Source organism: Scyliorhinus torazame, chromosome 10 (assembly GCF_047496885.1).
Source record: "Scyliorhinus torazame isolate Kashiwa2021f chromosome 10, sScyTor2.1, whole genome shotgun sequence".
Classification (NCBI taxonomy): Eukaryota; Metazoa; Chordata; class Chondrichthyes; order Carcharhiniformes; family Scyliorhinidae; genus Scyliorhinus; species Scyliorhinus torazame.
The window spans coordinates 225,515,372-225,537,270 of record NC_092716.1 but is presented as its reverse complement, the minus strand read 5'-3'; the positions used below and the strand labels follow the sequence as shown (position 1 = coordinate 225,537,270).

General features: G+C 47.1%; 1 protein-coding gene across 1 annotated transcript in view; it reads left to right on the top strand.

Moving 5' to 3' along the window:
- Positions 1-21,899, top strand: part of tmem9b (TMEM9 domain family, member B) — a 99,959-nt gene that overhangs the window by 31,787 nt on the left and 46,273 nt on the right. The window contains exon 3 of the mRNA XM_072466492.1: positions 19,182-19,290. Coding sequence (XP_072322593.1) covers positions 19,182-19,290 — 109 coding nt within the window. The remainder of the gene's footprint in view (positions 1-19,181; positions 19,291-21,899) is intronic.

The window sequence follows — 21,899 nt, the reverse complement described above, 5'->3', positions numbered from 1 at the left end:
GGGTGTGACTAAGCTGAGCCTTTTTGGCATATCTGTCCGGATTGTTCTGGGCACAGTTAAGGCAATTCTCAACGTAGTGAGTTACATCGTCTTTTAAACTCGGCCACCAACAGAGCTGCCTGAGGTGGGCTGTAGTGGGATCAATTCCCTGATGTCCATGACTGTCATGGAACAAACAAATGAGCTGATTCCTGTCCTGTTCAGGAACCACATAAAGAGTGTCTTTTAACACCACACAGTCATGTGTGGTCAGAGCATTTTTAAACCTATCGTAAGGTGCCGTAAATTTTCCTTTTAAAATCTCCCTGAGATTGCTGTCTTGCTTCTGGGCCTGCACTAAATCCTCGATATTAGGCTGCGAGACCTGAACTGCATTCACTGGTGCGCTTTCGGGGGGTGTCCAAAAATATCCATGCCTGGAACCTGCTTTTGCCAGTGCGTCAGCTTTTACATTTCCAGTGGGGAGGAACGATGGTGACTACGAACTTTAACTATTCCAAAAGTCCTGCCCTGGGCTTTTTCTAGAATGTGACATTGACAGAGCAATGGGGCTGAGGGGAGGGGTTTTCCGTCTGCGGAAACAAATCCTCTTGCTTTCCACAGGGGTAGGAATTCTGTAAGGCTATTGCAGACCTAGAGGCTGTCCGAGTATATGTCTGCTGGGCTGGGGAAGGAATCTGGGTGTTCTACAATGTACGCTATGGCTGCTAGTTCTGCCGCCTGTGCGCCTAAGTGTCCTGGAAGTTTTATTGCGATTTCTTCTAGGGTGCGTCCTCGACATAAATGCCGCATCCTGTTATGCGCTTCCCTTCTAATATTGTGGAAGATCCATCCACATATATCCTAATGGGTTCGCACATGTCTGTGTGCTTGGGGCTCTGGGGTGAACTACCTATCTTTCTGGGGGGTGTTTTCGCAATAAAGGGGCCTGTGTTGTGGTGCGGTGAGATGATTTCACATTCATGGGGGGGTGCCTGGGTACTGTAGGTTATCTGCTAAGAAAGTGTGGGTCTTGGTCCTTTTAACAGTGATATCCCGTCCCTGCAAAAGAAGGGTCCATCTGGCTGCTCTTATTTGACTGACTGTACCGTCCTTAAGTCGTCCCTCCAGTAACAGTTTGGTGGGGGGGGGGGGGGGGGGGGGGGGTGTTCTGTGAGGATTGTGATGGGGTTCAGTCCGGTTATGTGAGAAAAATATTGTACTGCCCAAAAAACTGCGAGCAGGTGTCTTTCACAGGCTGAAAATCCCTGCTCTAAAACTCTGGAGGCGTAAGCCACAGGCCTTAACTGTTCGTGCCCTTCCTGGAGGAGCACGGCTGAAAGGGTGCGGTCTGTGCTTGCTACCTCTATCGCATAGGGGGAAAGCGGGTCTGGAACTTGTAGTGCGGGGGCTGCAATGAGTGCTCTTTTCAAAGAGTCCACAGCATCCGTATGCTGCGGAAGCCATTCCGAAGGGGCTCCTTTCTTTAGGAGGTCTGAGAGGGGTGCTGCCTTGCTGGCGAAACCGTCAATGTGGTTTCGGCAATAGCCAACCAGTCCTTAAAACGACCAGAGGGCTGAAACATTCTGGAGAAGGGTCAATTTGGCAATCGAGTCAATGCTTTTATGCTCGATCTCGCGGTTACCGGGCGTGATAATTGTACCCAAATATATCACTTTGTTTTCCAAAATCTGGGTCTTTTTGGGGTTGACTTTACATCCAATTTCCTGTAGGAGTTCCAGGAGTTCGGACAGAAGCTCAATGTGCTCTTCCTTGGTGTCTGTCTGCAGTAGTAGGTTGTCTACGTACTGAACCAGACATTCGGGGCGAGAAAATTTGGCTAAACCATTTGCCAGCTGTCAGTGGAAAATGGAGGGGGAGTTGTGGAATCCTTGTGGAAGGCATGTCCACGTGTACTGCTGATTTTTAAACGTGAAGGCAAATTTGTATTGGCACGCTTTTGCCAATTGAATGGACCAGAATCCATTACTGATGTCCAAAACCGTAAAGTATTGTGAGTTGAGTCCCTGTTTGAGCATGGTCTCGGGACTTGTGGCTACTGTGGGGGCTGCTGCGGGGGTGACTTTGTTGAGTTCCAGGTAATCAATGGTCAGTCGCCATGATCCATCGGGCTTTCTCACTGGCCAAATCGGGGCATTATTAGTGGAGGCTACTGATCTGAGTACGCCCTGCTCTAATAAGCTGTCGATAACTTTTGCGATTTCTCCCTCTGCCTCTTGGGGAAATCCATATTGCTTTTGGGATCTAGGGTCAGGTCCTGTGATTTGTACTGAACCAGTCATCTGGCCACAGTCATGTTTGTGGGTTGCGAATGCTATCCTGTTCTTTTGTAAAACTGCCCTAACCTGCTTGTCCGTGCTAATCGTAGTCGGGTCAAACCAAAATTCGCCTACTGCGCTGATCTTGTTTGCATATTCTCCTACGGTGAGCGTTGCGGGTGCTCTTGCGGGTTTTGCCATTCTCCAGACACATCGGTTGACTGGATCAAAGGATAGGTTGTGGGAATTCATAAAATCAATTCCTAAAATGTGTTCTGCTGTGTGAGGTAGATAGACTAAAACTATGGGGTGCTTGGTGGTGATGTTGCCGATTTGAATGGGTACAAGGGCTGTGATGTGTCCCTGTTATGAGTGGCCTGTAAAGCTGCTGAGGGTGATGGTGGCTGTAGTGGGCCTCGTGACCTTTTGAAACATGGTGGAGGAATTTATTGTGGTGTGGGACCCTCCTGTGTCCCAGAGAAGATGGGCTGTCCCCGTATTTTTGCTGCAACTACTGGTCCGCCAGACCTATTCCAAAGGGTGTCGCAGACCCAACTGGGGGAGCCCGAACACCGTCAGTCTGTTCCGTTCAGGTCCGTCTGATCTGAACGGGTGCTCACACTATGTATGGGCTCTGTCCTATTCTTATTCAGAGTGCCTGCCTGCTGGGCTCTCTGTGGCTTTCGTGGGGCATTGCATTCTCTTGCAAAGTGTCCTAACTGTCCACAGTTGTAACACTCCTGTGACTTTTGTGGGGGGCTGTTCTTGCCTTCATTTACCCATGCGGGGTTCTGGTGTACCTTAACTGCGTGTATGTCTGCTTCTGCCTGCTGTTCTTCGGGATTTTTGTTCGTGGGTTTGTTTTGAACAGATTGCTCCCAGGTGCGGGACAATCTTTTTGCAACCCATTTCTCATGAGCTTCCTCTGAGGGGTCATAATTCGCACAAGCTTTTTGTCCTGTTTCTGTGGCATTGGAGATAAGGGTGCGGGTCCATTTGGCCATGTTATCTGGGGACAAATGGGCGCGGTCTAAGTCTCCGAAAACTGCTGCGAAATGGATCCACAGGCGTCCAGCTGTGGGGTGCTCGGTTTTCTTTTGCCTGCACTTAATGAGGCCGTCTACAGGGTCACCCGTGTTATACCCGATCGCGTCTAGGATCGTGGTATGCATTTTTGCAAGGGTGCCTCCTCCTACATTCTGTGGGTCGGGAATGGTTGCTGCGACCGAAGGGTCTAAATTCAAAACTGTTTGAGCTTCATGTGCTCTCGCTCATCCAGGCCGTACATGGTAGCCTGCTGTTTTACTCTGGCAAAGAAGTGGTGGGAGTCTGAGGTGGGGAGGAACGGTTTGATTTTATCGCACGCGTCCCGTAAATTGGGTCACTGTTAAGGGGGTGGTGTACAGAAATACCGTGTCATCCGAAGTTGCTGTGCGGTGGGTGGTGACTGGGTTCATTGGAGCCTGAACTATCTGCTCTTGTGGGGGGGGGGTTGGCTTTTCTCTTCTGGGGCTTTCCCTGCGCACATGTTCCCTGAACATATCTCTGCGCTGTCTCACTCAATTCTTCCCAATCAGGGCCGTCTTCCTCATCTAGCTGTGATCCAAAGGTTTCCTAGAATCCTTTTTGAACTGAAAGCAGAGATTGCAGTTCTGCAATCTGCTTCCGGCACTTTGCGTGGTCTAATGAGCTTTGTCTTTGCTCCATGGTGGCAGCATGGAGTGCTCTTAACGCTGCCTTCAGATCACCACACTGCCTCTGCAATGCCTCTACCTGCTTCTCGGTTTCCTCTCATACTAGGACTGCACGTTGCGTGTCCTGATAGGCCTTTTCGTACTGGGATTGGAAGCTGCTTAGGTGCGCCAGACAAGACTGGTGTGCCCACTTGGCATCATCCACCTCGCCGTCTTTTGCTGCCATCTTCCTCCTTAACTCTACGTTCTCTTTCTCTACCTCGCTGACATTGACCTCGCTCATTCGATGTATACCTTCGATCTCTTTCTGGAGAGTCCTAACGACCTCCTGTGCCTCGCAATTGTGCCAAACAGGACACGATTGCCATCGGCTTGCGAGCTTTACCTAAGCTCTACTTGTGAATCTCGCTCAGGTTCTCCCACCAAGTATGTCCTATACTCTCGGGACCTGTTTCCTCATTTCCACAGAATTCGCTCCCCCTTTTCCTTTGAGGTACTTTCTGATTTCCTCTTCCCAAACGGGACACGGTCCTACTCTACTGCTGGTCGCTGCGACCATGAATTCTTCGGGATTCATGAGGCGTTACATTGCCTGCATTGCCATCTTTCCTCTCTGAATACTTCTCTTTAAATTTAGAACGAGGGGTATTAAGGCGGTGCTGTAATTACGGGTTCGGCTTTCGCTGTTTTCCGGAATACAAACTCCCGACAGTTTTGTCGCAACAAAAAATCTATCAGTTTACCTTATAGCCCTGTTAGTTACGCATGCATGCATTAACACACTTCCGAATTATGAGGATTGATCAGAACTGCTTGAACACTTGTGGTTTTTTCTGTTCCCAATTGGATTTCTAATTCAAATTTTGGGTTCTCCCGGAGTGGTTAAGCCACTTCTAGATCGGGTCCCGTCAGGACGTCGCCAGTAATATGTTGCTAGCTTTTGGTTGGTTCAATTGGCTCTATTTTATAACCTTTGCTCTAGAGTCGCCAGGTATCTTTCTGATACCGCCATGAGGTTCAAGTTATGATCAATAACTCAATACACCAATTAGTAAGATTCAAATCAAAGCACATTTATTATACACAGTAAATCGCTACTCATGCATAAACTCTACTTTCTAAGCTATTTCTATCACTAACAGGCCAATACTTAGCTTCGGACTGGCCCACCAGGTCAGGGGAACAAATGGCCTTTCGTTCGGGTTCTGAGTCTGCGGGATTCAAAAGCTGGTATGGACTGGTAGCTAGGAGCGCCTATCTCGTAGCAAGCGTTGACTTGAGACTTACGTTCTTGGAGGCAGCTGGGCAGGTCACTGTCAAGGGTTGGTTCGTGTTGCTGAGTGACCCTGTCAAGAAGGATGATTTGAACTTGGGGGCTTTACTTTATAGTCCCCAGGAGCTTCCCGCCTTTTGGGGCGGACCCCGTACCTGGTTTCAAGTGATTGCACTTCGTTCCAATCGCTTGGTTCGATTTCTCCAATACTGGAGCTGTTCCCTGATCGTTGGGCGGTCTTGAAGTGTCAGTTAACCTCTTTTGTGTTGGCTCCCGCTGGCGCCGAGGAGTCTGGCTTGGCCTTGTTTACCTCAAATGTTTTGATTGTTCCCAGGGATCGCTCATTACTATGTAGATGGCTGCTACATTACTATGCAGATGGCTGCTTGTATCGATGCTGTCTGGGCTTTTGCATAGTCTGATACACAGTAAACTTGCACCTGCTAGTTTTTGCCTGTGTTGGCTGAATTTCCCTTCAGCCTTTGCTGTTCTCCATTTTACGTCGGGAAGTGGCCAACCCAGGTGGCTACAGGTAGGAATAACAGCAAAAAGGATTATTGTTTAACTGATAAAATAATAAAGCATGCTGCTGTGCAGAGGGACCTGGGTGTCCTATTGCCTGAATCGCAAAAAGTTGGTTTACAGGTGCAACAGATGATTAAGAAGGCGAGTGGAGTTTTGTCCTTCATTGCTAGAGGGATGGAGTTTAAGACTAGCGAGGTTATGCTGCAACTGTATAAGGTGTTAGTGAGGCCACACCTGGAGTATTGTGTTCAGTTTTGGTCTCCTTACCTGATAAAGGATGTACTGGCGCTGGAGGGTGTGCAGAGGAGAGTCACTAGGTTTTCAACATAAAGATAGATATTTTTTTGATGAATAAAGGGTTATGGTGTTCGGGCAGGAAAGTGGAGCTGAGTCCACAAAATATCAGCCGTGATCTCATTGAATGGCGGAGCAGGCTCGAGGGGCCAGATGGCTTTCTCCTGCTCCTAGTTCTTATGTTCTTATGTATGGAGAACTAAACTCCTGTGTATCATGTATTATTTTGGGTTGAGATTCATATTGATTGAGGTGGTGGGTTATCAATGATTTCAACATTTTAATAATAATAATAATCTTTATTAGTGTCATTAACACTTCAATTAAGTTACAGTGAAAATCCCCTAGTTGTCACACTGAGGTGCTTGTTCGGGTACACTGAGGGAGAATTCAGAATGTCCAAATTACCTAACAGCATCCCTTTCGGGATGTATGGGAGGAAACCAGAGCACCCGGAGGAAACCCACACAGAGATCGTGCAGACTCCGCACAGACAGCGACCCAAGCCGGGAATCGAACCCGGGTCCGTGGCGCTGTGAAGGAACAGTGCTAACCACTATGCTATCGTGCCGCCCTGCACATAATCAAAGATTAATTGGAGTAAACTTTACTGAGCCCCAATTTTAGTACAACGCTAGAGTGAAATTTTAGATTTTCTGGAATGACTGCATAAGGAGTGCTGTGTACAGTTCTGGGCACTGCACATTAGGATAAGTTTTCTTTGGAAGGAATGCAGCATAAATTCATCAGAATGTTACCACGGTTCCATGAGTCAAACTATGTGGGGAGGTTACATGAATTAGGTTTCTATTGCCTGGAATAGGATTATATTATGTCGAATATGCCTGGAATAGGTTTATATTATGTTGAATATAAAAGGTTAAGGGAGAATTTGATTCTTTAGATTTTGAAATAAAATGAGATGACAGGTTAGGTAGGTAGATGACGGGAATGTGTAGGACGAGAGGACAGACCTTAAAAATCAGAGCCGGGCCACTCAGGACAGACGTTGTTTTAAAAATATATGTTTATTAAGGCATTTATAAATAAACATCAAATGAAACCACAACCAAGATAAAAAAGATAACAACAGGAGAACACGGCATAACTCAATAAATAGCTAACAACTGCAACCCTCCCTCCCTACCATACCCCCCACCCTCTCTGCCTCCACTTTTTCTTTTTAACTCTAAACCCCCCTCCCCTGCTGACTTAACTGTCCTGGAAGTCAATGAATGGTTTCCATCACGTCGCCTCGCTCACCCCCCTGGACTCCCGGGTCTTCCGACACTCCAAACACTGCCAAGTCTGGACTCAGGATCACCTTCACCCCCTGTACCTCTGACATCACGCTAATGAACCGCCAAAATCCCTGTAAATCCAGGCAGGCCCAAAACATATGTACATGGTTCGTGGGTCCCTCCGCGCACCACCCACACCTATCGTCCACCCCCTCAAAAGAACCTACTCATTCTAGCCACCATCATAGACGCCCTATGGACTATCTTACATTGAATGAGACTCAGTCTGGTGCACGAAGAGGACCCATTCACCCTTCTTAAAGCTTCCTCCCATACCCAGTCTCCAGCTCTCCCCCCAGCTTCGCTTAACTACTCCGAGCGGGGCACCCTCCCAATCCATCAATTCCTTATATATCTCTGACACCCTGGGCGCGATTCTCCGAGGCCGTGCCGGTTGGGAGAATCGCCGGCCGCTATATCGCGCGACACCGGTCCAACGCCATCCCGCTATTCCCCCAACCGGCGGGAACGGCCCCGTCGGGTTCTGCACCGTGCTAGCAGGAGAATCGACCGAGACACTCACAACGGCAATTCTCCGGTACCCCCCGCTATTCTCCGCCAGGATGGGCCGAGTGGCCGCTCCGACACGACAGGTTCCCCCCCCGGTGCCGTCCACACCTGGTCACTGCCGGCGGGAACTGTGCGGGAACGCTGGGGGGGCAGCCTGTGGGGGGAGGGGGGTTCCTTCACCAGGTGGGGCCTCCGATGGGGTCTGGCCCGCGGTCGGGGCCCACTGATCGGCGGGCCAACCTCTCTAAAGGAGGCCCTCCTTTCCTCCGCCGCCCCACAAGATTTATCCGCCATCTTCTTGCGGGGCAGCCTCGTGGAGGACGGCAACCGTGCATGGGTGACTTCATTTACGTGGCGCCGGCCGCGTCATTCACGCGGCGCTGCTTTTTAAGCGGCGCCAAGGCCCAGCGTGCGTAAAATACGCGACCTCGCTCCTAGCCCACCAGGGGCGGGAGAATAGGGGGCTGGGAGCGGGCTCCGACGCCGGAGTGAAACACTCTGGTTTTCACTCCAGCGTCGGGACTTTGTCTTTCTTTGGGAGAATCGCGCCCCCTGCTTTCGCTAACCCCTGCTCTCGACAGCACCTTGTCCTGCAACCCCAGGGGCGGTAGATCAGGAAAGGACGGCACCCGCTTTCTCATGTAGTTCCGCACCTGTAAGTATCGGAACCCATTTCCGCTGAGCAACACATACTCCTCCACTAGTCCTTCCAAACTCTGGAAGCTACCCTCCACGAACAAATTTCCAAACCTCTCAATCCCCACCCGCCGCCAACCCTGAAACCCCCATCCCGTTCCACCGGAGCGAACCTGTGATTCCCACAGATCGGGGCCCAAACTGAGGGCCCCTCTAGTGCTGTCCCCACAACTTCAGGGCCGCCACTACTACCGGACTTGTGGAGTACCTGGCTGGCAAGAACGGCAGAGGCACCGCCAACAACGCTCCCAAACTAGTACCCTTACACGAGGCTGCCTCCATCCGCTCCCAAATCGACCCATCCCCCACTACCCACTTCCTTACCATGGCTATATTTGCCGCCCAATAATAATTAATTAAATTTGGCACGGCCAACACTCTTTCTCCCCCCCCCCCCCCCCCCCCCCCACACACACTCGAACAGTGCCTTCTTTACCTGAGGGGCCTTTCCCGCCCACACAAATACCAATATCAACGAGTTAACCTTCTTGAAAAAAGGCCTCAAGGATAAAAATCGGCAGGTTCTTGAATGCAAACAAAAACCTCAGGAGAACAGTCATCTTTACGGACTGCACCCGGCCCGCCAATGATGACGGAAGCACATCCCATCTTTTAAATTCACCCTTCACCTAGGGTACCAGGGTAGCACAGTGGTTAGCACAGGTGCTTCACAGCTCGAGGGTCCCAGGTTTGATTTCCGGCTTGGGTCACTATCTGTGAGAAGTTGGAACGTTCTCCCAGTGTCTGCGTGGGTTTCCTCCAGGTGCTCCGGTTTCCTCCCAAAGATGTGCAGCTTAGTTGGATTGGCTATGCTAAATTTCCCTTAAGTGTCCAAAAAGGTTGGGTTAGGTGGGGTTACGTGGCTAGGGTGGGCATGAGTGGACAGGATGGAGATGTGGGCTTAGGTAGGGTGCTCTTTCCGAGGGCCAGTGCAGACTCAATGGGCAGAATGGCCTCCTTCTGCACTGTAAATTCTATGATTCGTTTGCTCCACCAACGGAGCCAGCTTCAACTTGTGTAATTGCTTCCACCTCCGTGCCACCTGGATAGCTAAAACGCGCTCCCACCACCATAAATGGCAACTTGCCCAGCCTCCGCTCCTGCCCCCTTGCCTGAAATCAGAAAGGCCTCTCGTTCCCATGTTTTTTTGTACCCCGAATACCGACCGAATTTCATTAAAATGTCCATGACGCCCCCTATGGTTTCCAGTGGGTCCGATATATACACAAAGCAGGTCATCCGCCATACAGGGACACCCTATGCTCCACCCCCCCGCACAATCCCTTTCCAACCCCTAGATGCTCTAAGCACCATCGCCAGTGGCTCTATCGCCAAGATGAAAAGCAATAGGGAGAGCGGGCAGCATCCCCCTGTACAACCTAAAGTATCCCAAACTCACCCGATTCGTTCTTACACTCGCCACCCGGTACAGCAATTGAATCCAATCTGCAAACCACTTCCCAAACCCGAACTGCCCCAGCACCTCCCACAAACGATCGGGTATTCTACCCGATCAAAGGCCTTCCCTGTATCCATTGTGACCGCTACCTCCACATTTCGTCCCTCTGGGGGGGGGGCTCACCCTTCTCCTTTGCCTCATTAAATGCCCTCACCAGCAGGGACCCCAGGTCACCCAAAAACTTTTGATAAAAAACTCTACTGGGAAACCGTCCGGACCTGGGGTCATCCCTGCCTGCATTGGCCCATACCCTCCAGCACCTCCACCAATCCAATGGGCCCTTCCAGCCCCTCTACCAGCCCATCCAAAAAAAAACACATTCCCTCCCCCTCGTCCGAGGGTTCCGATCCATAAAGCCTCCTCACTCCCCACACCCCATTCACTCCTACTGGATCCAGTACCACTCTATCCTTGCCGTCCTTCACCCTGCTAATCTCCGTTGCTGCCTCCTGCTACCCGAGCTGGTAGACCAGCATCCTGCTAACTTTCTCCCCTTACTAATACACTGCCCCTCCGCAACTGCCTTTCTTGTGGATACCAACTCAAACTTCATTTGGAGCTTCTGCCTCTCTTTCAACTATCCCACCTCCAGGGGCCCCACGTACCTTCTGTCCACCTGCATAATCTCGTCCACAAACCTTAACATCTCTGCCCGCTCCTTCTTCTCCCTGTGGGCGCGAATTGATACAAACTCCTCCCTGAACACCGCCGCGCTAGACCTCACCTGTATCGTTTACCTCCACATGCCGCCCCAGATGGGGGCCCTCACCCGCTGTTTCCTCCGGTGTGGGTTTCCTTCGGTGCTCCAGATGGCTAATGTGTAAAGTGGAAACATAGGAATAGGAGTAGGCTTTAGCCCATCAAGCCTGTTCTATTATTTAATGTGATCTCCTCCTCCTCCGCGAGCAATCCCATATCCGACCTCCACTGCAGGAGCTGAACCCCTCCCTCGATCCACTCGCAAGTTCACCCAATGCGGCGCGTGGTCCATGACCACGTTCGCCGAATATTACGAGTCCACCACCTCCGCCAGCAACCACTTACCCGGCCAGCTAGGCTGGCAGCCCCCGCCCAAGGCGCCACCTCCTCCTACCCCCCACTCACTCACCTCGTAACAGTGCAACAATAAACAACTGAAGAAAAGCAAAAGAAAACCAACTGTCAAAAAAAAGGTACATTCACCCTTCATCGCCTCGAAACATCTTGGGAGGAGAAGAGTTTCCCAACCACCTACCAAACCGAAAAAATACAAGAATTACCAACAGTAACAGGACAAAAGAGACCACATTCCTCTCCACACCCCATCTCCACAGTTCAATGTTGTCCTTCACCTGCCAGTCCACTCAGGACAGAAGTTAAAAATACTTGTTCAGATAAAGGGTGACAGAAGTGTCAAACACTCACAGAAAGTGGTAGATCTTAATTCAATTAGTTTCAAATCTGAGATCGATAGATTTTTGCAAACAAACATTTAAGGTTTATGGAGCCAATGAGTGATTGGAGCTAGGACACAGATCAGCTGTGATCACATTGAATAATAGAACAGGCTTGAGGGGCTAAATAGCCTAGTCCTAGTCCTATGTTTCCACTTTACATATTAGCCATCTGGAGCACCGAAGGAAACCCACACCGGAGGAAACAGACACGAGGAGAACGTGCAGACTCCGCACAGACAGTGACCCAAGCTGGGAATCGAACTTGGGACCCTGGTCCTGTGAAGCAACAGTGCTAACCACTGTGCTACCGTGCAATACCTCCACTGCACTCTCAGACAGTGGATTCCATAAGGTCTGAGAAATAGAAGCAGGAGTAAGGCATTCAGCCCATCAAACCTGGTCTATCATTCTAAAAGATTATAGCTGATCTGATTTTGGCTTTAACTCTACTTTCCTGCCTGTCCCCAGGAATCCTAGACTCCCTTGTTGATCAGAAATCTGTTTAACTGAGCCTTGAATATATTCAGCCTCCAGAGCTGACTGTGGAAGAGTATTCCAAAGACTATCGACTCTGAGAGAACAAATTTCACCTCATCTTCAAGGGGAAACCTTTAATTTTGAATGGTGTCCCACATCCTCCCAGCATCTATCCTATCAAGCCCACCCCAGAATCTTATACTTTTCTGTAAAAGATCACCTCTTATTCTTCCAAATTCCAATGTCATGCAACCGTTCCTCATAAAATAATCCCTTCATCACAGGAAACAACCCATAGAACATACAGTGCAGAAGGAGGCCATCCAGCCCATCGAGTCTACCGACCCACTTAAGCCCTCACCTCCACCCTATACCCGTAACCCAATAACCTCTCCTAACCTTTTTGGTCACCAAGGGCAATTTATCATGGCCAATCCACCCAACTTGCACGTCTTTGGACATTGGGAGGAAACCGGAGCACACGGAGGAATCCCACACAGACAGTGACCCAGCTGGAAATCGAACCTGGGACCCTGGTGCTGTGAAGCCACAGTGCTATCCACTTGTGCTACCATGCTACCATTCAGCCCATCGAGTCTGCACCGACTCATTTAAGCCCTCACTTCCACCCTATCCCGTAACCCAATAACCCCTCCTAACCCAGTGAACCTTAAGGGCGGCATGGTGGCAGTGGTAAGCCTCAAGGCACCGAGGATTCGGGTTCAATCCCAGCTCCAGGTCACTATCCGTTTGGAGTTTGCACGTGTCTCCCAGTGTCTATATGGGTCTCACCCCCACAACCCAAATATGTGCAGGGTAGGTGGATTAGCCACATTAAATTGCCCCTTAATTGGAAAAAAAATAAATTGGATATCTAAAATTTTTAAAAAACGAGTGAACCTTCTCTGAATTGCTTCCAATGCAAGTATATACTTTAAGTAAAAAGACCAAAGCTATACGCAGTACTCCAGATGTGGTCTCACCAATGCTCTGTACAGCTGTAACAAAACAAGACTTCCCTACTTTTGTACTCCATCCCAATTGGAATAAAGGCCAATATTCCTGCCTAATTTGTTGTTGTACCTTCATGTTAACTTTGTGATTCATGTACAAGGACATTCAGATCCTTTTATACTTCAGCATTCTCTCTCCATTTAAATAATATTCTGCTTTTCTGTTCTTCCTGCCAAAGTGAAGAACTGTACATTTTCCCACATTATACACCATCTGCTAATTTTAACCCACTCACTTAACCCCTTCATATCCTTTTGCAGACACCCTGTATCCCTCGAACAACTTGCATTCCTAGCTATCTTGTATCATCAGAAACTTTGGCTACAATACACTCTTTCCCTTCATCCAAGTCATTCATATGGATTGTCAGTACTATGCTAGCACCAATTACAAATGCATTCCTTTTCACTTCCCCCACTTGGATAGATCCTTGCACCACAGTGCCATGTTTGGTTTGTTTATCCAATCCACATCCCTACTCCCATCCACACAAACTGCAAGAACTTTGAACCTGTTGAACAATTGCAGAAATTGAGGCTCCTTTCTCCATTGCTACCTTCTGGGTCCCCATACCTGCCTCACATGCAGTCACACCCTCCTCTCCCAAACAAAATTAGAAGTACTTTTAGGGGAGGCAGTGGCATAGTGACATTGTTCCTGGGCTAGTAGTAATCCATAGACCCAGGCTGGGATCCCAGGTTCAAATCCCATCATAGCAAATGGTGAAGTCAATAAAAATCTGGAATTAAGTCTAATGATAACCATGAAACCATTGTCAATTGTTGTAATAACCCATCTGGTTCATTGATTACCTTTCGGGAAGAAAATCTTCAGTCCTTACCTGGTCTGGCCAACATGTGACTCTTTAGATCCACAGCAATGTGATTGACTTTTAAATGCCTAGGAATTGACCTCACAAACTCAAGGGCAATTATGGATGGGCAATAATGCTGGCCCAGCCAGCAATGCCCTTATCCCATGAATGAATTTTAAAAAACTTAACCCAAGGTGTGTGACAGCCTATTGGAATAAAAGTAACTTGCCCCATCCTTGACACATCACAGCGTCCCAGGCTCAGATTCCAGTTCATAAATTCTGAGTCAAAGTTCCTCAAGGTGCAGACACTTCAGGTGTGTTTTCTATGGATCACACAAGTATTCACCAGCTAGCTACAGCTGTAATATATTATCTGCCCTTCCATCTTTATTGTGTTATATTTAAGTAATTAAGTTTCAAATTTAGAAATATTACTCAACTGTAGTTATCTGCAGTTATATTGGGTAATTAAACTGTAAATTTAATGCAATTCGTGTATACCCCAGAACTGATCTAAACTTCTCCCGCCCTTTAGAGGGATATGATTTTAAACATCACCCACCAATCAACTATCTAATCACCTAATTAATGGCTTTGAATACTCACCAGATAATGGAATCTGATTAAAAAGTAGCACCTCCTTCCCCCTCTATTGAATTTCCACCTGTACTAAATTCCCAAGTTGGCACTTGTTTCTCATGGCACTGGGGCCTCATCATCCCCACAGTTTGCAGTCACAAAACCTGTTTGCTTTTATAGAAGCTTGATGACTCAGACGCCAGTTGCAGCTGCTAAGTCAGCTGCCAGTTATAAGAATCAACTTTCAGGCAACCACTTTCAATTGATTGACAGATAACTGCCATTACATTTTCTGTTAAACTAGGCTTTTTAACTGTCTTGTTTTAATGTTCTAGGTTAGAATCTGACTGTTAATCTGAATTCTAGCTTGAGAAAAACTTAACAGAGATATCCCATCCGCACCAAATTTCCTTGTTAACACTTGTTCCTCATCACGTTCTGTCTTCATCAATGTAGTGCTCCCACTTCCCGTTCTTAACTACTCACTATGGTTTAAAAAATCATTTTCTCTCATGTTGCCTCTGGTTCTTTTACCAATGAGCTTAAATTCGTGTCCTCTCGTTCTCAACCCTTTTACCAATCTGCAGATTTTCAGCATCTTTATCAGATTTCCTCTTTATCTTTTCTCGAAAGAGAGCAGCTCAAGCTTCTCTAATTTTTCCACAACAGAATTCTCTCATTCTGAAGCCATTCTCAAAACACTTGCATTTATATGGTGCTTTTTAACACAGAAAAACTTTCCAAGCAAGTATTTCACAGGAGTTTTATCACTCAAAAGCTGTTTTGGCTCTAAGCTTGGAATTCTCCTCCCTATACCTCACTGTCTCTCTACTTCTCACTCTTCTCTTCAACAAAGTATTTTGGTTAGCTGTCCTAATAATTCTAAATTTCATTGATAAAACTTCTGTGAAGTACCTCGGGAAAATTTGTTCTATCTTTTTAAAAAACTTGTCCACGGGATGTGGGCATGGCTAGCCATTTATTGCACACCATTAATTGCCCTCAAGAAGGTGGTGGTGAGCCATCTTCTTGAACCGCTCAGTCCATGTTGGGTAGGGGGCTGTTAGGAGGGGGGGTGTTCCAGGATTTTGATCCAGTGACAGTAAAGGAACAGAAATGTTGTTACAAGTCAGGATGGTGTGTGGCTTGGAGGGGAACCTGCAGATGGTGGTGTTCCCATGCCCCTGTCATTTGAGGTTGCAGAGGTCACCGGTTTGGAAGGTGCTGCCAAAAGAGCAGCTGAAGATAGTTGGGCCTCATCCAGGACAAAGCAGCTCCATCAACACCCAGGAAGCTAGACAACATCCACGACTAAAGATGATTCTGGATAGGAGCGAAAGCAACAGGGTAGTTGTTATGGGGGACTTTAACTTTCCAAATATTGACTGGAAACGCTATAGTTCGATGGGTCTGTTTTTGTCCAATGTGTGCAGGAGGATTTCCTGACACATGTAGATAAGACCAACGAGAGGCGAGGCCATATTGGATTTGGTACTGGGTAATGAACCAGGACAGGTGTTAGATTTGGAGGTAGGTGAGCACTTTGGTGATAGTGGCCACAATCCCATTGCGTTTACTTTAGTGATGGAAAGGGATAGGTATATACCGCAGGGCAAGAGTTATATCTGGGGGAAAGGCAATTATGATGCGATGAGGCAAGACTTAAGATGCATCGGATGGAGAGGAAAACTGCATGGGATGGGCACAATGGAAATGTGGAGCTTGTTCAAGGAACAGCTACTGCGTGTCCTTGATAAGTATGTACCTGTCTGGCAGGGAGGAAGTGGTCAAGCAAGGGAACCGTGGTTTACTAAAGCAGTCGAAACACTTGTCAAGAGGAAGAAGGAGGCTTATGTAAAGATGAGACATGAAGGTTCAGTTAGGACGCTCGAGAGTTACAAGTTAGCTAGGAAGGACCTAAAGAAAGAGCTAAGAAGAGCCAGGAGGAGACATGAGAAGTCTTTGGCAGGTAGGATCAAGGATAACCCTAAAGCTTTCTATAGATATGTCAGGAATAAACAAATGACTGGGGTAAGAGTAGGGCCAGTCAAGGACAGTAGCGGGAAGTTGTGCTTGGAGTCCGAGGAGACAGGAGAGGTGCTAAATGAATATTTTTCGTCAGTTTTCACACAGGAAAAAGACAATGTTGTCGAGGAGAATACTGAGATTCAGGCTACTAGACTAAAAGGGCTCGTGGTTCATAAGGAGGAGGGGCTGTTTAGCACAGGGCTAAATAGCTGGCTTTGAAAGCAGACCAAGGCAGGCCAGCAGCACGGTTCAATTCCTGTAACAGCCTCCCCGAACAGGTGCCGGAATGTGGCGACTAGGGGCTTTTCACAGTAACTTCATTTGAAGCCTACTTGTGACAATAAGCGATTCTCATTTCATTTCATTTCAGGTGTTAGCAATTCTGGAAAGTGTGAAAATAGATACGTCCCCTGGGCCGGATGGGATTTATTCTAGGTTTCTCTGGGAAGCTATGGAGGAAATTGCTGAGCCTTTGGCTTTGATCTTTAAGTCATCTTTGTCTACAGGAATAGTGCCAGAAGACTGGAGGATAGCAAATGTTGTCCCCTTGTTCAAGAAGGGGAGTAGAGACAACCCCGGTAACTATAGACCAGTGAGCCTTACTTCTGTTGTGGGCAAAATCTTGGAAAGGTTTATAAGAGATAGGATGTATAATAATCAGGAAAGGAATAATTTGATTAGAGAGTCAACACGGTTTTGTGACGGGTAGGTCGTGCCTCACAAACCTTATTGAGTTCTTTGAGAAGGTGACCAAACAGGTGGATGAGGGTAAAGCAGTTGATGTGGTGTATATGGATTTCAGTAAAGCGTTTGATAAGGTTCCCCACGGTAGGCTACTGCAGAAAATACGGAGGCATGGGATTCAGGGTCATTTAGCAGTTTGGATCAGAAATTGGCTAGCTGGAAGAAGACAAAGGGTGGTGGTTGATGGGAAATGTTCAGACTGGAGTACCACAAGGATCTGTTTTGGGGCCACTGCTGTTTGTCATTTTTATAAATGACCTGGAGGAGGGCGTAGAAGGATGGGTGAGTAAATTTGCAGATGACACTAAAGTCAGTGGAGTTGTGGACAGTGCAGAAGGATGTTACAAGTTACAGAGGGACATAGATAAGCTGCAGCGCTGGGCTGAGAGGTGGCAAATGGAGTTTAATGCAGAAAAGTGTGAGGTGATTCATTTTGGAAGGAATACCAGGAAGACAGAGTACTGGGCTAATGGTAAGATTCTTGGCAGTGTGGATGAGCAGAGAGATCTCAGTGTCCGTGTACATAGACCCCTGATAGTTGCCACCCAGGTTGAGAGGGTTGTTAAGAAGGCGTATGGTGTGTTAGCTTTTATTGGTAGAGGGATTGGGTTTCGGAGCCATGAGGTCATGTTGCAGCTGTACAAAACTTTGGTGCGGTCGCATTTGGAGTATTGCGTGCAATTCTGGTCGCTGCATTATAGGAAGGATGTGGAAGCATTGGAAAGGGTGCAGAGGAGATTTACCAGAATGTTGCCTGGTATGGAGGGAAGATCTTATGAGGAAAGGCTGAGGGACTTGAGGCTGTTTTCGTCAGAGAGAAGAAGGTTAAGAGGTGACTTAATTGAGGCATACAAGATGATCAGAGGATTGGATAGGGTGGACAGTGAGAGCCTTTTTCCTCGGATGGTGATGTCTAGCACAAGGGGACATACCTTTAAATTGAGGGGAGATAGATATTAGACAGATGTCAGAGGTAGGTTCTTTACTCAGAGAGTAGTAAGGGCGTGGAATGCCCTGCCTGCAACAATAGTGGACTCACCAACACTAAGGGCATTCATTGGATAGACATATGGACGATAAGGGAATAGTGTAGATGGGCTTTAGAGTGGTTTCACAGGTCGGCGCAACATCGAGGGCCGAAGGGCCTGTACTGCGCTGTAATGTTCTATGTTCTATGTTCTATCCTGAGGAATTCCTGCAGTAATGTTCTGGAGTTTAGATGATGGACCTCCAACAACTGCAACCATCTTCCTTTGTCCCAGGTATGACTCCAACTAGTGGAGAGCTTTCATCCTGAATCCCATTGACTTTGGTTTTTGCTGGGGCTCCTTGATTCCACACTCAGACAAATGCTGCTTTGAGATCAAGGGCAGTCAGTCTCACTCTCTTCCCCCCTCCCCCCCCCCCCCCCCCCCTTAGTTCAGCTCTGTCCATGTTTGGACCAAAGCTGCTACGGGGCCAGGGACCGAGAACCCTGGCAGAACCCAAACTGAGTGTTGGTGCATAAGTTATTGCTGAGCAAGTGCTGCTTGATAGCATTGTCGACAACCCCTGACAATCCCTTCCATCACTTTGCTGATGATCAAGAGTAGACTAATGGGCCAGCAATTTGATGGGTTAAATCTGGTCTGCTTTTCATGGACAGGACATGCCCGGGCAATTTCCCACATCGCCAGATAGATGTCAGTTTTGCAGCTGTACAGGAACACCTTGTCTAGGGGTACAGCAAGTTCTGCAACACAAATCTTCAGTACTATTGCTGGAATCTTGTCAGGATCAAAAGTTATTACTTCTAGTTACAGTTCGGAAAGAACATAGAAAATTACTCCCTTTAAATTATGAACCCGCTGAAATGATCTTAAGCATTTTGTATTTCAACTGATAAAGTTCTGAATAACACTATGGTAGTTGTGTTTTTTAATTATTTTAGTAGTACATGTGGTTATAATTCCTTCTACTGGCACAATTAGAAAATATCTGGTTAACATCACATAGTATATTCCTCTGAACTAAATGCAAGTAGGGCAAATTGAAGTTTATAGCACCTTGACAGCAATTGAAATCTTGTCTTTTTCAGTGACTGTCTACATGTTGTTGATCCCATGCCAGTTGCTGGACAAGATGTTGAAGCATACTGCTTGAGATGTGAATGCAAATATGAAGAAAGAAGCACAGCTACAATTAAGGTATTCTTTTAAATTTAATCAAAGAAGTTTACTTCCCTTTATTAAAAGAAAAATATATTGAATTGTCTGATTATGAATAGAAAAATATTTATTTTCTTATTGGTGTAATTCAAATACCTCATGTTATCCTACTGCAATTGATTTAGCACTAATAATAAGCCATTAATATACGGTCCTTGCCTATGTTTCTGCTGACACTGGCCGAATCATATGATGCACTTTGAAGTTTTATTGGAAAACAGTTTTTGTTTAATTCCTGTTACAGAATAATGGCAAAGATAGCCGGCAGTTTAAAATTATTTTGAAAATCATATCCCCAGTAATGCATCTACTTCATGATGATATAAAGATGAAAACCTAAAATTTAATTCTGTAGCACCCTGTTTTCCAGTGCAACGAGTGCTGTTTTGCCTCCAAAATAGCGTGCAGACATTTAGGCTCCAGCTAATTCCTTTTAACCTCGCACAGTTAAACATGTGTTCAACCAGAAAAGTAACGCCCATTCCCATCAGTGCTTTTGAACAGATCGGCAACTACTTCTACTTAGCTGCTGATTGATATTAACGGGCTCTTGTTGTGGTTGTCAAACTGTTTAGTGGTTTCCAGTGTTGATTAAAGTTGCTGAAGTCTGCAGGCAGAAGTGTGACACGTGCTGAAGGAGTTTGTCCTGATTTCATGGATTCTGCACTGGCTGCTTTATCCCAGGAATGGGTTGTCGCTTGCAACGCCTTAGACGACAGCATAATAAGAAAAATGAGCAAGAGGTAATACAAAGTATAACAAGTGGAGAAAGGTGGGGAAGATTATCTATCCAGAGTGTTCGGGGAGCATTTCTTCTTTCTCAACCTTAGCAAGAAACAATATGTTAGACATTTCCACTTCACTAAGGAGGTTCTTAAGACCATAAATATAGGAGCAGAATTAGGCCATTCTGCCCATCGAATCTGTTCCGCTAATACGTTTCTCATGCGCATTCTCCTGCCTTCACCCCGTAACCTCCGATCCCCTTATTAATCAAGAACCTATTATAAGGGGCTGGCTTAGCACAGTGGGCTAAACAGCTGGCTTGTAATGCAGAACAATGCCAGCAGCGCGGGTTCAATTCCCGTAACAGCCTCCCCGAACAGGCGCGGAATGTGGCGACTAGGGGCTTTTCACAGTAACTTCAATGAAGCCTACTTGTGACAATAAGCGATTATTAACATAAATGATTTGGAGTTGGGGACCAAGGGCAATGTGTCCAAGTTTGCAGACGGCACTAAGATAAGTGGTAAAGCAAAAAGTGCAGAGGATACTGGAAGTCTGCAGAGGGATTTGGATAGGTTAAGTGAATGGGCTAAGGTCTGGCAGATGGAATACAATGTTGACAAATGTGAGGTTATCCATTTTGGTAGGAATAACAGCAAAAGGGATTATTATTTAAATGATAAAATATTAAAACATGCGGCTGTACAGAGAGACCTGGGTGTGCTAGTGCATGAGTCGCAAAAAGTTGGTTTACAGGTGATCAAGAAGGCAAATGGAATTTTGTCCTTCATTGCTAGAGGGATGGAATTTAAGACTAGGGAGGTTATGCTGCAATTGTATAGGTTGTTAGTGAGGCCACACTTGGAGTATTGTGTTCAGTTTTGGTCTCCTTACTTGAGAAAGGACGTACTGGCACTGGAGGGTGTGCAGAGGAGATTCACTAGGTTAATCCCAGAGCTGAAGGGGTTGGATTACGAAGAGAGGTTGAGTAGACTGGGACTGTACTTGTTGGAATTTAGAAGGATGAGGGGGGATCTTATAGAAACATATAAAATTATGAAGGGAATAGATAGGATAGATGCGGGCAGGTTGTTTCCACTGGCGGGTGAAAGCAGAACTAGGGGGCATAGCCTCAAAATAAGGGGAAGTAGATTTAGGACTGAGTTTAGGAGGAACTTCTTCACCCAAAAGGTTGTGAATCTATGGAATTCCTTGCCCAGTGAAGCAGTAGAGGCTCCTTCATTAAATGTTTTTAAGATAAAGATAGATAGTTTTTTGAAGAATAAAGGGATTAGGGGTTATGGTGTTCGGGCCGGAAAGTGGAGCTGAGTCCACAAAAGATCAGCCATGATCTCATTGAATGGTGGAGCAGGCTCGAGGGGCCAGATGGCCTACTTCTGCTTCTAGTTCTTATAACATTTTTTTTTAGATCATAGAATTTTACAGTGCGGAAGGAGGCCGTTTGGCCCATCGAGTCTGCACTGCCCCTTGGAAAGAGCACCCCACTTAAGCCCATGACTCCACCCTATCCCTGTAACCCAGTAACACCACCGAACCCTTTTGGACACTAAGGGCAATTTATCGTTGCCAATCCACCTAACCTGCAGATCTTTGGACTGTGGGAGGAAAGCTGAGCACCTGGAGGAAACCCACGCACACACGGGGAGAATGTGCAAAACAATGACCCAAGCCCGGAGCAAACTTGGGACTCTGGAGCTGTGAAGCAACTGTGCTAACCACGGTACTACCGTCCTGCCTTGGAACAGTGGTTAGCACCGCTGCGTCACAGCGCCAGGGACCTTGGTTCGATTCCGATCTTGGGTAACTGTGTGGAGTTTGTACATTCTTCCCGTGTATTCATG